A 14,453-nucleotide genomic window follows, 5' to 3' on the forward strand; every position below is an offset into this window, starting at 1 on the left:
AGAGAATTACGTAAAAAATCTGCTAGTGAAACAGCTGTCATATATCCAGTCCAAGTAAATAATCAAATATTAAAGGTAGGCCAACATCTGCTTTTTTGTCTTTCATTTGATTAGTACACATTTTGAACAAAAATTTTGTAAGTGGTGAGCTAGCATTTGAAGAAATTATTTGCACTCACGTCCTAGAAGTATTTAAATTCATTGCAATATTCAGTGCTCTTAGTTTATGCTAAAATCACTGAGACCAATAGTTGAGGTAGAAAGTGACATATAGCATTAACCCCAGACATTAGAGAATGCAATATGTTTCATTTACAGGTGAGGGGATATATTCAGTGATATGACTTCTATAATGTACTAACCCCTGCAATTGGTAAAGTTACTTCCAAGTCGTAATAATGCTGTGTCTCCTGCAAAAATGTGAGAAAAGAGTATACGATTGTCTAATAGCATCCAAAACCAGTGGATGATCTTTAAAACTGCATCTCGTAGTCCTTGTGCTAAACATCCATGGAATTAAAGGTCTAAAGTTGGGTCTTTGGTTTCTGATGCCAAATTTATTAAAATTTGTTCTTATTTTGACCATCTTGGAATTCTCTAAGCAGCAATTACTTCTTTAAGTATGTACAACATAAAAATGTCAGTGGCCAAAAATCCCTTGGACAACATAAACTAAAGGGGAATAGCAATGTGAAATGTCTAAGGCAAGTTCAACATGTCTTATGGTATGCTCCTGTGCATAGAAGTAAATACAGCAGCCTAGTTACATTATTGCTATCCTGAGATTCTTCTAAATTAAAAATCTGAGATCACAGCCATAGCAGACTGCCAGACCACCTGTAATTATTTCAGTTTCTGTGTGTTGTTTTTTAACCCTACAGCCAGTATTATCGTTTATTAACAGACAGTCCCATCCAACTGCCTGATTTTGGAAGCAAATAGTATGTAAACATAACACAAGGTCAGAAAAAGTGTCAAGTAATACAGCGATTCAGATTTTATTGGACACATTTGTATCTGGTTTTCTAATGCAGAGAATAAGCTGAGGTAGAGAAAACAGGATATGATACAGATTTTCTTTTACCATAGGAACTTCTGAAATAAAACACAAATTGTTATCTTAATGGTAAACCACAGAAATCTAATTTTGCACAATTAGCAAAGATGGGCCTAAATGACTCCCAGTAAGTAGTATACAGACAAATCAAATCTTAAATATGAAGGTTGATTCTTTTTGTGACAAGGGTAGTACCACATAAAACACATAGTCTCCTAGAACAGCTCAATAAATAAATTAAAATTTCACATACAAACTGCAAGTAAGTTTTGCCTCTATTTCTGTCATTTCAACACATATCCAAAATCAGCACTGCTTTTTCTTTTCAACCTGACAGGAGGCTTTCTATATGCCTTGACTGACTTTCTTTTCTTGCACCTAACTACTGCATCATCCATAAATTTCATACTCTTTGGTACAGAGAATCAGAATATTTTTACATGAATAGCATAAGAGATGTAGAATGAGAACTTAATGACTAAGGATTTGCAAATGAAAGAAAGCAGTCAGAGTCTCAGGAACAGGTAATCTGTACTGCTGCACTCACCATGATTAGCAGCTCCATTTTGCCTTTCACTGTCTTCCACCTGGCACTTCTTTTTGGCGATCTTGTGCAGAATTGAGGCCCTTTCCTTGAACTTTCCTACAAGAAAGCATTGCTATTATTAAAATGCAGCCATTTTGAGAAGCAAGGTTTCCATGCCATAGCTTAGGCTCCAAAGATCAGTGCTGACAATCCATTTCAATTCCTCCTCAAACAGCAAACATGCTATTAAACACTACCTCATGTTCCCATATATTTGTTTTTTCTTTTATTTTTAGTGAAAATAAAAAAAATATTTTTTTCCTGAGAATTCAGCAACAAATAGAACAAGAAATTGAAAACAAAAGCTAGGAATTTTCTTTGGAAGAAGTCAGCAAAGTTCCACCTATAAATATGCTGCTGTAAGAATTCAGCCAAAACAGAAGACAAATACAGATGAGTAAAGATACCATAAACAAACAGAAAGTTTCAGTTCTCAATTCGTATGGTAGTAACAGAGAATTTCAGCTTAACCCCGATATTGCATAATAGTGACTGTGGTCAAATTTGCCACTTCACACTCATTTATGTGTCTGTGATTTCTATAGGTACTTCAGAAGGGGAAGAAGGAATCTCCAGAATACACAATTTTCATATCTGATTCTCAAAGGTAAACTTTCTTCGAAACCTGCCAGGTTTCTTTTTTGTCTCCCATGAGGTTAACCATGCAGCTCATCCTCTACATTGTCTCCAGGGTAACACATCCCATCATAAGAGAAGTCCCAGGTTCTGTTATTCTTTATTGACCACAGAGTCCAAATGACACGTTCAAACTTGGCAATGTCAAAGATGTCAAATATTAAGTGAAATTAATCCTCTGCATTGGTTGTTCTTTCTATATAAGGACTCTTTGGACACTTTATGACAGCCTATGTTGTGTATAAAGATGATGTATTTGCCTTTCTTTATTGTTATCTTCATTGTTATTGCTCTTTTAGTCTCTTCAAATATTTTTTAGAAGTTTAACTAGTGCTTTCGTACAGTACATGTCTAATTAAGAACCCAATTACAACACAGGGCCTGTGGCTATTTTAATTGTTCATCTCCACTTAAAAAAAAAATCCATTGAAAACTATTGGTGTCCTTGCAGCAAAACCAGCACAAACTGAAGACCAGAAGATATTTCACTGGAATTATATAATAGACTAGCAGTAGAAAGGAGAAATAAAAAGTCATTAATTAATTCAGCTATGTGGATAATAGTCAGTTGTTTCCATGCTAAAATAAAAGGCACACAAGAATGAATCATTAGTCAAGAAAGAAATCCTCTCTTCCCTGTCCCTGTACATACACTTTTGTACACGAAGAAGCATGCTCAAAGTGCACAGGCACCAGCAGCTGGGAATTATTTGCTGGAAAGTGGAGTTAATTTCTCAACAGAAAACCACTCCAAACATAATAAAAATACCACAGATATTTAATAAACAGTACTGTCCTTTACACAGTCCCTATCTTTCCACAAATACATAATGGTTCAGCAAAATTACTTAGCCATTCACAAAATTTTGTAAATATTATCCTTTTTAGGCACCTGCAGAAGAATACTTAGGCACAGAACACAACCATAAATAGCAAAGCATCTCATTATTTCAGTGTACAGGGTCAGAAGCAGATATTGTAGTTAAGGGGAAGAAGAAACAAAGGGTTAAGTTAAAGAAAGAAAAAGAAAGGGAGGCAGGGAAGTGGAATGAAGTGTGGAAGTGCGGAAGGAAGGAAGTGTGGAAGTGCGGAAGGAAGGAAGTGCGGAAGGAAGGAAGTGCGGAAGGAAGGAAGGAAGTGTGGATGTGCAGAAGGAAGGAAGTGCGAAAGTGTGGAAGTGCAGAAGGAAATGTAGAAGGAAGTGCGGAAGTGTGGAAGTGCAGAAGGAAATGTAGAAGGAAGTGCGGAAGTGTGGAAGTGCAGAAGGAAATGTGGAAGGAAGTGAGGAAGGAAGTGCGGAAGTGTGGAAGGAAGTGCAGAGGTGTGGAAGTGCAGAAGGAAATGTGGAAGGAAGTGAGGAAGGAAGTGCGGAAGTGTGGAAGGAAGTGCGTAAGGAAGTGTGGAACTGCAGAAGAAAGTATGGAAGGAAGTGTGGAAGGAAAGAAGGAAGGAAGGAAAGAAGGAAGGAAGGAAAGAAGGAAAGAAGGAAGTTACACTGCTTCATTCAGGATATTGTTCCACAGTCGTAAGTCACTGTCATGGAAATTAACAATGACATTTGAAATGGAAAACATATTTTGGTTTATTTTTATTTCTCGGTACACGCATGGTTTAGCTTACATTGTTTTACATCATTACCTTCCATTTGATTCACTCAGTGTAGGTAACCAAAGTGAGAGGAAATGATTCAAAGACATCAACTATCAAAAACATGGAACGGAGGAAAGCAGTAGTAAGGAAAGCATTAATAGTAGCCTGCATGAACACAGTGAGATGTAAAAAACCAGCAGAGCTATAGCTCCTCCTTCCCTTTCTCTGCCAGTTTCCTCTTTTAAACCAAATCAAAACTTTTGACTGAAAGGGACATACAGAACCACAAGGAAAATGGACCAGTTTAGGGTATTTGCAAGTCATTCACATTTTCAGAAAGTCACTAAGGTCAGTCTTGGGTAAAGACCTTCTCTCATGTCTTTTGCCTTATCTTTAGGTGGGATTACTGAAGTAATCCCTAGGAATTTTATATTAGTGTGCTTAATTCTAGAAGGTAGGAGCTTGCGTTTCTTCTTTAACAGTCCTATGTACTGTGGATTTGACTACCTGATTTTCACAGCAATTCTTACCATAAGAATGAATCTAAAATAGGATAGATTGCTACAGAAAATTCTTAGTCTAGGTTTGCTGAACTCCAACAGATTTTGCAGCTCATTTTGTTTTGCAAAGAATGGGGTAGAAGAAAGAGGAGATCAAGGCCAGGTGATTATCAAAGAAGGTAGCCTAAAACTAAATTGTTTTTTTTTGAATATATATAAACAAATCAATAGAGTATTATGTAGATATGCCTTCATTTTCATGAGTAACTCCAGTTGGCATTAGTTGGCAGAGATTCTCCTCCTGATATTTTAAAAAGCCAATCCTTTAACTACAGCCTAAATTACAGGCTACAGATTCCATGGGTCAGAAAAGTCTTTGATTTGATGAGAAAACAGTCTTCAGTAATTAACTTATTTAAAAAATTCAAGACTTTACTTGAGAGTCATCTGATCAGTCTCTGATCAAATGAAAATTACTGCATCTATGTAGCTATAGCCATACTTTCATGATGTCAAATCTGTGGCTGTTGAGCAGTCTGAACTGCAGCTATCAGTTCTGTTCATGGCCAGCTGTGGAATAAAACTAGTGAGTCACTACTGATGAATTCCAGAAATCCACCTTACATGTTTTCTCCTTTGACAGCAATATGATGCAGAAGTATCAAATGAAAACATATGCAGTTTTGTAATGTTGCAGGCTGTCAGTGGAGCACAGTATTACCGTATCTCTTCCCATCTTGTAGGGTATATTTTCTCTTCCAGGGTCTCATTAAAGTTACTTCTAGACCAAAGAGAAGCAATCAAAACAATAGAGATCAGTTTCCAAGATTACTCCCTATATCCACTGAGGGCTCAAGGACCTGGACTCTACTAAAAAAAGAATGGATTTTTAACTGGATTTGTGTGTTCCTGTGACTAAGGTGCTGTACAAATTGTATAAAAAACTCAGACAAAAAAGGAAGAGAAAGAAGAAAATCCATAATGCAAATAAGTGTGATGAAGAGTGATAGTGATTATATTTCTGAAAATCCAAACAGAAAGTTCAAAATATAGCATACTTGATCAAAATAAAACTTCTGGGATACACTATTCATTACTTGCTTTATGAAAGACAAGTGACAATTATGAAGACAGTTGTATTTAAGAAGGTAAGCTGTATCATAGACCCTTGTGTAAGTATTTCTAAAGAAAAAGAACTTCCTTTTAATTTTTGATACTAGGTTTTTACTGTTGCTACAGTATAGTACTGAATTATTTATTAATGAGAAGTGCTTTCTGAGATGACATTGAATATTAACAGCATTACTTATGCATAGGCACAGTAATAATATATATATGTATGTAGCATACTTTGATGTGTGTTTCCCCGCAAATAACTGTATTTAATTGCCAATAGAGTATTTATGAATTTCAGAATTCTACTTTTGAAATAGTAGATTTAATACTTTGCTATGAAAATAAAAACCTTAATATTCTCAAGTTTAAGGTTACAATGAGAAAGTATCTTTGCTTCTCAATTGTAATGAAAACTGAGACATGACACAGTGCAAAAGCTTTAGCTCTGATAGCCATAAGTGAATGACCAAGGTTAACAGCTCATTTCAGGTGCTTGAGAGGTGTATTTAAATGACATAGACACCACTGTTTGCCTGCTAAGTCTTCTTTCAGATATCTTTTCTTATATTGGTGCCACTCCTGTGAACCAGATACTTAATCTGGAAAATAGAGGGCAGTGAGGCAAGATCACCCTACGAGCTCAGGCCTGCTACAAGAGCAAACAGCATCTTCCAAAACCAGGCACAAAGGTGAAAGAACTGTCTACCACAGCCAAATCCAGACTATCTGGAATAGTATGGTTATATTGGTGTATCACACAAGTGATACAGAAAATGGGAAATAGTTAGAAGTTATTACTTCCCACCCTCCACACCCAAACCTGAGAAATGATCATGACTAAGCCATGTAATGAGGGTTCTCTTAAAATCTTCAAGATTAATCTACAATAGAAAATAACTGTGTTTTCAAAAACAGAGAATTAAACTATTTGCCTCAAATTCCCAAGATTAAGAATAGGTGGCTAACTTCTCTACAGTCCTCAAGCTTATCCCTATCCACAAACATGCTGCTAATTAATAAACAGCATAATGAAAACATCTGTCTGGCATTACAATCAGAAAGCTGGACAAGAGGCCTTGATCCTACAGACAATCAGGTCTCGGTTCAGGGATAATTCCAAATTATAGAAATGCTGACGGCACTAGCACAAAAAGTATGTGTTGGAAATTTAGCGCACAGTTAACTGCTTTCCTGAATTAGTATAACAAATGCTTTTGAATCAGCAGAAAAATTTCCCAAGACTTCACTTAGCTGTGATTCAGGCCCTAATTACTTCCTTATTGTATTGCTAGAATCAGGATTTAAAACTGCAAATCTTTCACATGGCAGTTAAGCACACAATTAATACTCCAGGAATAAGTTTGCTAGTTTTTAAAGTTTATTCATCACTTTTGAATAATATAGTAAACTGAAGTCACTTAGCAATTTTTCTCAAGCTGAGTTATTTGAACATGCAGAAATTAACTCATCTTCTTGAATGCATTGTAAAACATGGCATCTACAATCTATGTCATACAGTGCCACATAAGTCCACATAATTTGTGACCATGGTTCTGCATGTATGTTCTTTACTAAAAGCATTCTATTGTATTTCCTTATCTGAAATAGCAAAACTGAAATGTTGAAAACAAAAATCTTAAAAGAGTCGGAACTGATTGCGCCATCAATGAAGACATGCAAAAAGGAGTTAATAAAAAATGGAGAAACTGAAAATAGGACAAAGAAAAACAAAGGAAATAAGTAAATACATAAAAGGCACTGAAGAGGCTTCAAAAAAAGCTGATACAAACAATTCTAAAATATTTCTTACCTTCTTCAGTCATTGTGTCATAATATTTTAGGTTTCCATATGATCCAAGCTCTACAACATCACAGTAAAAGACACAAAGATAAGGAACCAGAAGACATTCAAGAAATGTACATGTTTTTGCATGTGCTTCATAAACTCTAAAAGTGATTATGCAAAACATTCTGCAGGACAAAAAACCACAGGTAACAAAAATAGCAGTGCCTTTCCCCCCAGAAATTGCACATGTCACTGAATTCAGGGAAGTGTTAAACTTGCTAGTGAGATGTAGGAGAAGCACTGACATCTAAAATGTAGCCTTTTCAAGGTTATTGCTAAGCTGGGATCCCTGTGTTTAGGAAAACATAATAAACCTTGACAGTACCTAATCAGCAGTAATTTTGTAAACTAAGCTCTTTTATGATTCTCCTGGTCAGACATTCAAATACTTCTGTATAAAAATTTAAACAAAAGAGTCTCAAAACACATCACCTAAGAAACTGTTCATAATGTTGTCCCACAAACAGTGTTTTGATACCGGCGTTGATGTTGACTTGCTTTAGAGGGGTTACTTAATTTAACCATTCTCTTGTCACTTGCGAAATCAGGAAAAAAGTACTTCATCAGGTGATATGAGACCTAAATTAATGATATCATTAAATTGGTCTGAATATATTGCATTACTACATTCTAGCTGAGCAGAGGAAAGAATTGAATGCAGAGGAGTAAGTAGAGAAATGGAGGTATACGGAGAAGACAACACTGCTGGAGAGGAAGGAGCTGCATAAACTGAGTTGTGAAAAAGGTTGCAACATAGCAACAAACCTCAGAATTAACAGAACACCACCATGAGCTTTTGACATAGTGGATGAAACAGAAGAGGTTTCAGGGGAAACCAACAACACTGGTGGATTCTAAACCTAAAAAAACCTCCAAACCTATGTATTTACATTCATATTTCGGTCTATTTTCTTACCTCTGAAGTTAGAGATGAAAGACAAACAGGAAAGAAAAAAAGGTGACTGACCTTACAGAGACCAAAAAAAGAAGAGAAACAAGGTGACGCATGCCAGTGCGTGATGCTGATGATAATCATATTCTGGGCACTTCAGCAGTTCAACATACCAAGGATTAAACTAGGTTAATTCTTGCAGATATCAAAACGATTCCAGGAAACCTCCAATCTTGCTGCTGAAATTACACTCTCCAAAGCTTATAGTCCTGTACCCAGAGTGGAACATTTTATTCAATCATCAGCCCACTGACTGCAATGAACAAGTACATACTTACATGAATTATTTTTGTGGGTTTCAAGATTACTTGGGTCAGTGCTGCTCAGCAGCATGACAGGTCTGCCTCTATACAATGTGGCTATATTGCTGTAGCTTCTGGTTTTGAGCTTTCCTAAACCAGGACTAAACCAGCCCCAGTGTTCAATATGACTGTAAATAAACTCAAAGTTAAGTACTTTTTGGAAAAAAAGAAACAAAAACATTGCATTGGTAAAGTTTAACAGCTTTTAAAATAAATGTATTTTAAATGGAATTGAAAATCTAAAATACCATGATAAAGGCTACTTCAAAAAATATTCCTAAACCCAACGCTATTAAAATTTGACAATTCCATATTTGTGAATATGCTTTGCAATTCCCATGGTGAGGTCATAGCAGACGGACTGGATGACAGCCAGAATCTGCATCCCTGTTGATGGCATGAAACAAAGAGCATGCAGAGCTGCAGTTTAACAGCTGATCCTCGACAGTTAAAGAGTCATTGAAGTAATTTGTTCCCTTCTGAATATTTTTACACCATAAGAGAACAGAAGGTTCCTGATAATCCTGTCTGACGTTTGCCTTAATACCTACTGCTCTCTGCTGTGTTTGTAGGTGTCACACCACAACCAAGCAAACTGAAAGAATAATGTTGTTAGTCAATGGGGCCACATTATTTGTAATTTTAAATTATATTCAAGACAGTCAGCATGGTTTCAACAAGGGAAAATCCTGCCTGATCAACCTAGTGACCTTCTACAATGGAGTGCCAACAACAGTGGACAAGGGAAGGATTGCAGATGTCATTTATCTTAATGCTTGTAAGGTCCCTTCAAGTTCCCTCTCTAAACTGGAGAGATATGGATTTGGTGGGTGGACTGGAAAAGGAAATGGTTGGACAGTCACTTCCAAAGGGTAGCAGTCAACAGCTAGGAGTCCTAACTGACACCAGTGAAAAGTGGTGTCCCTCAGGGGTCCATATTGGTGCCAGTGTTATTTAATTAATTTAATATCTTCATTAACAACATAGATGAAGGGGGTCAAGTGCACCCTGAGCAACTTTTCAGATGACACCAAGCTGCATGCTGTGGTTCACACACCTGAAGGACAGGATACCACCCAGAGGATCTGGACAAGCTCAAGAAGTGCATCCATGGGAACCTCATCAAGATTAACAGGATCCAATGCAAGGTGCTGCATCTGGGTTGGGGCACCCCCCCCCCAGTACCAATACAGGCTGGTGGATAAACAAATCAAGAGCAGCCTTGCCAAGAAGGACTTGTGGGTGCTGGTGGGTGAGAGGCTGGACATGACCTGACAAAGTGCACTTGTAGCCCAGAAAGCAAATTGTTTCCTGGGCTGTGTCAAAATCTACATGGCCAGCAGGTCAAGGGAGGTGATCCTGCCCCTTTTACGCTTGCTCTGGTGAGATTCCACCCAGAGTACTGCATCCAGCTCTGGGGTCCCCAGGAAGGGCATGGACCTGTTGGATGAGTCCAGAGGAGCGCTCCAAACTGGTCAGAGGTCTGGAACACCTCTCCTATGAAGACAGGCTTAGAACATTGGGGCTGTTCAGCCTGTAGAAGAAGAGACTATGAGGAGACAGTAGAGCAGCCTGTCAATACTTAAAGAGGAACCACAAAAAAGGTGTGGACAAACTTTTTAGTGGAGCTGTTGTGGCAGAAAGAGGGTAGATTCAGACATAAGAAAAACATTTTTTACATGGAGAATGGGGAAACACTGGCACAGGTTGATCAGGGAGAGAAGTGGTGGATGCCTCATCCCTGGAAACATTCAAGGTCAGATTGGACAGGGCTCTGAGCAACCTGATCTAGTTGAAGACTTTCCTGTTCATTGCAGGGGGGTTATATTAGATAACCTTTAAAGGTCTCTTCCAATCCATACTATTCCATGGTTTTATGAAATAATATAGCTAATTACTCAGATTATTTTCAGTGTTTACTCGCTAAATATTGTACATACAGTCTGTGATGAAATACTCATTTCTGTTTTTTCAGTGTATAGCCCCTCAGGCTGCCATAGAAGGAAAGCAGAGCTCTCCAATGACTAATACAGATACAGACTTCAGTTGTCATTAGTTATGTCAGAAATGAGCCTGTCTAAGAGGTTTTTTAACTACTCATAAGCCATACAGCTATTTTAGAGATAGCAACCTGCATTGCTAAGGGTATGTATTCCTTAATGAAAAATGTGAAGTCAGACTCTCAAATGAAAGAAGTGCATTGAGGATTTCTTCAAGTGCAAGACTTTCACTGTGCATGAAAAATGTATTTGTATGAGAATTCAAGTCACAGTCCTCTGAGACAATTAAACAGCTTCGAAGTTGATATAACTTTTACTCAAAACAAAACTGCTAAGGAGAAATTAGTGATGGCAATCCCTGAGGTTTTAGTACAATTCCACCATTGCATTTCCTAGACGCTCTTTGTGTTTGACTTCCACAGAATAAAGGTGTAAAGGCATAATCCTTTATCAGCATCTCTGGGAAGTTGGCTTAAACGAAATTTTGAGGCATTCTGAAACAAGCAAATTGAAAGCATACTTTTTTTTGTGAGTTTTCATATCCATAAATTCTGACTACCAAAAAGCTGAGTATCTAAGACATAAAAGAGAAGGAAAATAAGAAAATAAGGGCTCAAGACTGGCAATGAAATTGAGAATACACATACAGCAAAGGACTCCAAGTTAAAAGGAAGTAAATAATTATAAAAATATTGTAAATTTAAAAAGCCTAACAGAGTCTTGGAGACGGAAGAGAATTTTTGTGTGAGAAGTTGCACACATCATTCTGAAAGTCAGCAGGTTCCTGACAATCAAGGACATTACTCTGTTGATGCACTCTTTCTTTTTAAAAGTTTCTGATATGACCCCTGATTTGCACTTATTGATGTCATCATGCTTAACAGGATGTCTCCTTTTTATTTGTATTTTTTTTTAAAGAAGGCTGAGGAATTAGGCCAAAGGAACTGGAGATATTCATATGTCACGGTCTTGAGAAAATTCAGTTAGAATGATCAGAGTCTCATTCATAAAAGGAAAAAGAAGGCTACTCTAAAATAAGTTGTAGTGACTATCCAAACTAAATTTGAGTCAAAGCTTGATTTGGCTTCATCAGTGATGTTAGATTAGGAACAAAGATCTCTCAGTGCTAAAAGCTTGTGAAAGATCTAGTAGAGATTAACTACAGGTGTAAAATGAGAGTCCTAACCTCTAGTAGATCTTTAATGAAAGATAATGTCTTTGTACATGCACTGTTTGAGGCAAAACACAGAAAAATACCACCAACTGAAGACTGCCAGGAATTGTGAATTTTAAAAAGGAAGAATTACTTGAAATAATTTTCGTTCAGTGAATTTCAACTTATTCTGACTCCCAGCTTTTACAAGCTTTGTAAATCTCTTAACATTCCTACTGAGCATCTGGGATAGACTGGGACTGCTGTGGGATTTTGTATGTAATATCACTGCAGAAAGCAGAGGAGAGAAAACAAATGTTCTTTTAAAAAACAAAATAATTTTTCTCCTACTACCTTCAGATACTCAAATATGTAGCCTACATTTTTAGTTGTTAACTTGCCATCTGCCCGTTCTTCAAAAATGGAGCCTTAGCCACTAAGCTGGTGTTATGGAAAAAACAAAAGGACCTCTTATGGAACTGGATAATCCAGTAAAAGATTGCATTGCATTTCACAATTACATATTTTTTATTATACTGCTACCCGTACTGCTTCATTAACACTCCCAAACAAATAAAGAAAATAATACAAATGAAGTCTTTCAGTTACCTGACTAGTAGGCAGTACATTAGGAGTAAATAAATTATTTACTACTTTGTGCATCTGAGCTCTAAGAACACATGTGGTCACCTTTCATCTTGTCTTTAAATTACAAGCTGTTCTTGTTCTCTCTCCTGACGTGTTCTTACCCTGGTTTTTATTGTAGATGGTTTTACACTGGTAACAATCTTGTTAGAGTTGTCTGCTTTTATGTAATTGATTTATTGTAAATTTATCAAATTGGAATGTGAATAGAAATATAATTAAAAAATTATACAATCATACCAGGAGAGATCTGGGCAGTTTAGGTTAGTGACAACACCCGAAAGCTAAATCTGCCTATTACTTTCATAAAATCATAGAATCATAGAATCAGTTGGCTTGGAAGAGACCTCCGAGATCATCAAGTCCAACCCTTAATCCAACCACACTTTGATTACTAGATCATGGCACTTAGTGCCATGTCCAGTCTCACCTTAAAAACCTCCAGGGTCGGAGAATCCACCACCTCCCTGGGCAGGCCATTCCAATGCCTGACCACTCTCTTTGTAAAGAACTGCTTCCTGATACCCAACCTAAATCTCCCCTGGCAGAGCTTAAGCCCATGCCCTCTTGCCCTGTTGGTTGCCTGAGAGAAGAGACCAATCCCCACCTGGCTACACCATCCTTTCTAGTAGTTGTTATAGAGAGTGATGAGGTCTCCCCTGAGCATCCTCTTCTCCAGGCTAAACAACCCCAGGTCCCTCAGCCTCTCCCCATAGGACCTGTGCTCCAGTCCCTTCACCAGCCTTGTTGCTCTTCTCTGGACTCGCTCCAGCACCTCAATATCCTTCCTGAACTGAGGGGCCCAGAACTGAACACAGTACTCAAGGTGTGGCCTCACCAGTGCTGAGTACAGGGGAAGGATCACTTCCCTGGTCCTGCTGGCCACACTTGATACAGTCCAGGATCCCACTGGCCTTCTTGGCCACCTGGGCACACTGCTGGATCATGTTGAGCTTCCTGTCAATCCAAACCCTCAGGTCCCTTTCTGCCTGGCTGCTCTCCAACCACTCTGTGCCCAGCCTGTAGCACTGCATGGGGTTGTTGTGGCCCAAGTGCAGGACCCAGCACTTGGCCTTATTGAACCACATCCCATTGGAATCAGCCCATCTGTGCAGCCTATCAAGGTCCCTCTTCAGAGCCCTCCTGCCTTCCAGTAGGTCAGCACTCTCTCCCAACTTGGTCTCATCGGAAAACTTGCTAATGATGGACTCAATCCTCTCATCTAAATCATCAATAAAGGTGTTAAACAAAGCTGTGCCCAACACTGATCCCTGGGGGACACCACTGGTGACCGGCTGCCAGCTGGACACAGCTCCATTCACCAGCACTCTCTGGGTCTGGCCATCCAGCCAGTTCCTAACCCAGCACAGAGTACTCCTGTCCAAGCCATAGGCTGCCAGCTTTTCCAGCAATATGCTGTGGGAGACAGTGTCAAAGGCTTTGCTGAGGTCCAGATAGACCACACCCACAGCCTTCCCCTCATCCACCAGGCAGGTCACCTGATTGTAAAAAGAAATCAGGTTGGTTAGACAGAACCTGCCCTTCCTAACTTTGAAACACAATTTTTGGTGGTCTCTACTGTAGCTGAAAGGTGAAAGAAGACCTTGTTGGAGAGTGATGTGCCTCATTGCTTCACCTACCTCACTTAGCTGTTTGAAACCTTCCCCACGAAAAGCTTTCTTCTTGCTAATGACTGCGCACAGAATCACACTGTTGGAACACATACATTTTCAGGCTAGCGAACCAAAAGCGAATTTGCAGGTGCAAGCTTCTGAGATAAGAATGGACTTTGTCTAGAGACCTCGAGCTGGTGCAGAAGTGAGAGAAGAAGTCTGCAGAAGCTACGCAGAAGAATACATCTAAAAAGTCATTTATAAAGTTTAAATAAGTTATATAGAGACTGTTTGGATCCAGCAATTTTATGAAATTCATATTACTTAATATTTAGCTATAGCCATATGTTGTTAGATAGTTTGCATGGTGTGTGTAAGTTTTAGAATTGTGTGTAACTGTGTGGAAATATAGTCCTGCGTATAACTCCTCTTGTAGTTAGTATATCCTTACGCAGAA

General features: G+C 38.3%; 1 protein-coding gene across 2 annotated transcripts in view; it reads right to left on the bottom strand.

The window, feature by feature from the left end:
- Positions 1-14,453, bottom strand: part of SLC24A2 (solute carrier family 24 member 2) — a 109,759-nt gene that overhangs the window by 26,070 nt on the left and 69,236 nt on the right. Inside the window, exons 5-6 of one of the 2 annotated variants that reach the window (XM_071580443.1) lie at positions 7,296-7,346; positions 1,605-1,700 (exon numbers count right to left, since the gene is read on the bottom strand). In XM_071580443.1, the coding sequence (XP_071436544.1) occupies positions 1,605-1,700; positions 7,296-7,346 (147 nt within the window). The remainder of the gene's footprint in view (positions 1-1,604; positions 1,701-7,295; positions 7,347-14,453) is intronic. The other variant, XM_071580444.1, reaches the window with a different exon arrangement.

Source organism: Pithys albifrons, chromosome Z (assembly GCF_047495875.1).
Source record: "Pithys albifrons albifrons isolate INPA30051 chromosome Z, PitAlb_v1, whole genome shotgun sequence".
Classification (NCBI taxonomy): domain Eukaryota; kingdom Metazoa; phylum Chordata; class Aves; order Passeriformes; family Thamnophilidae; genus Pithys; species Pithys albifrons.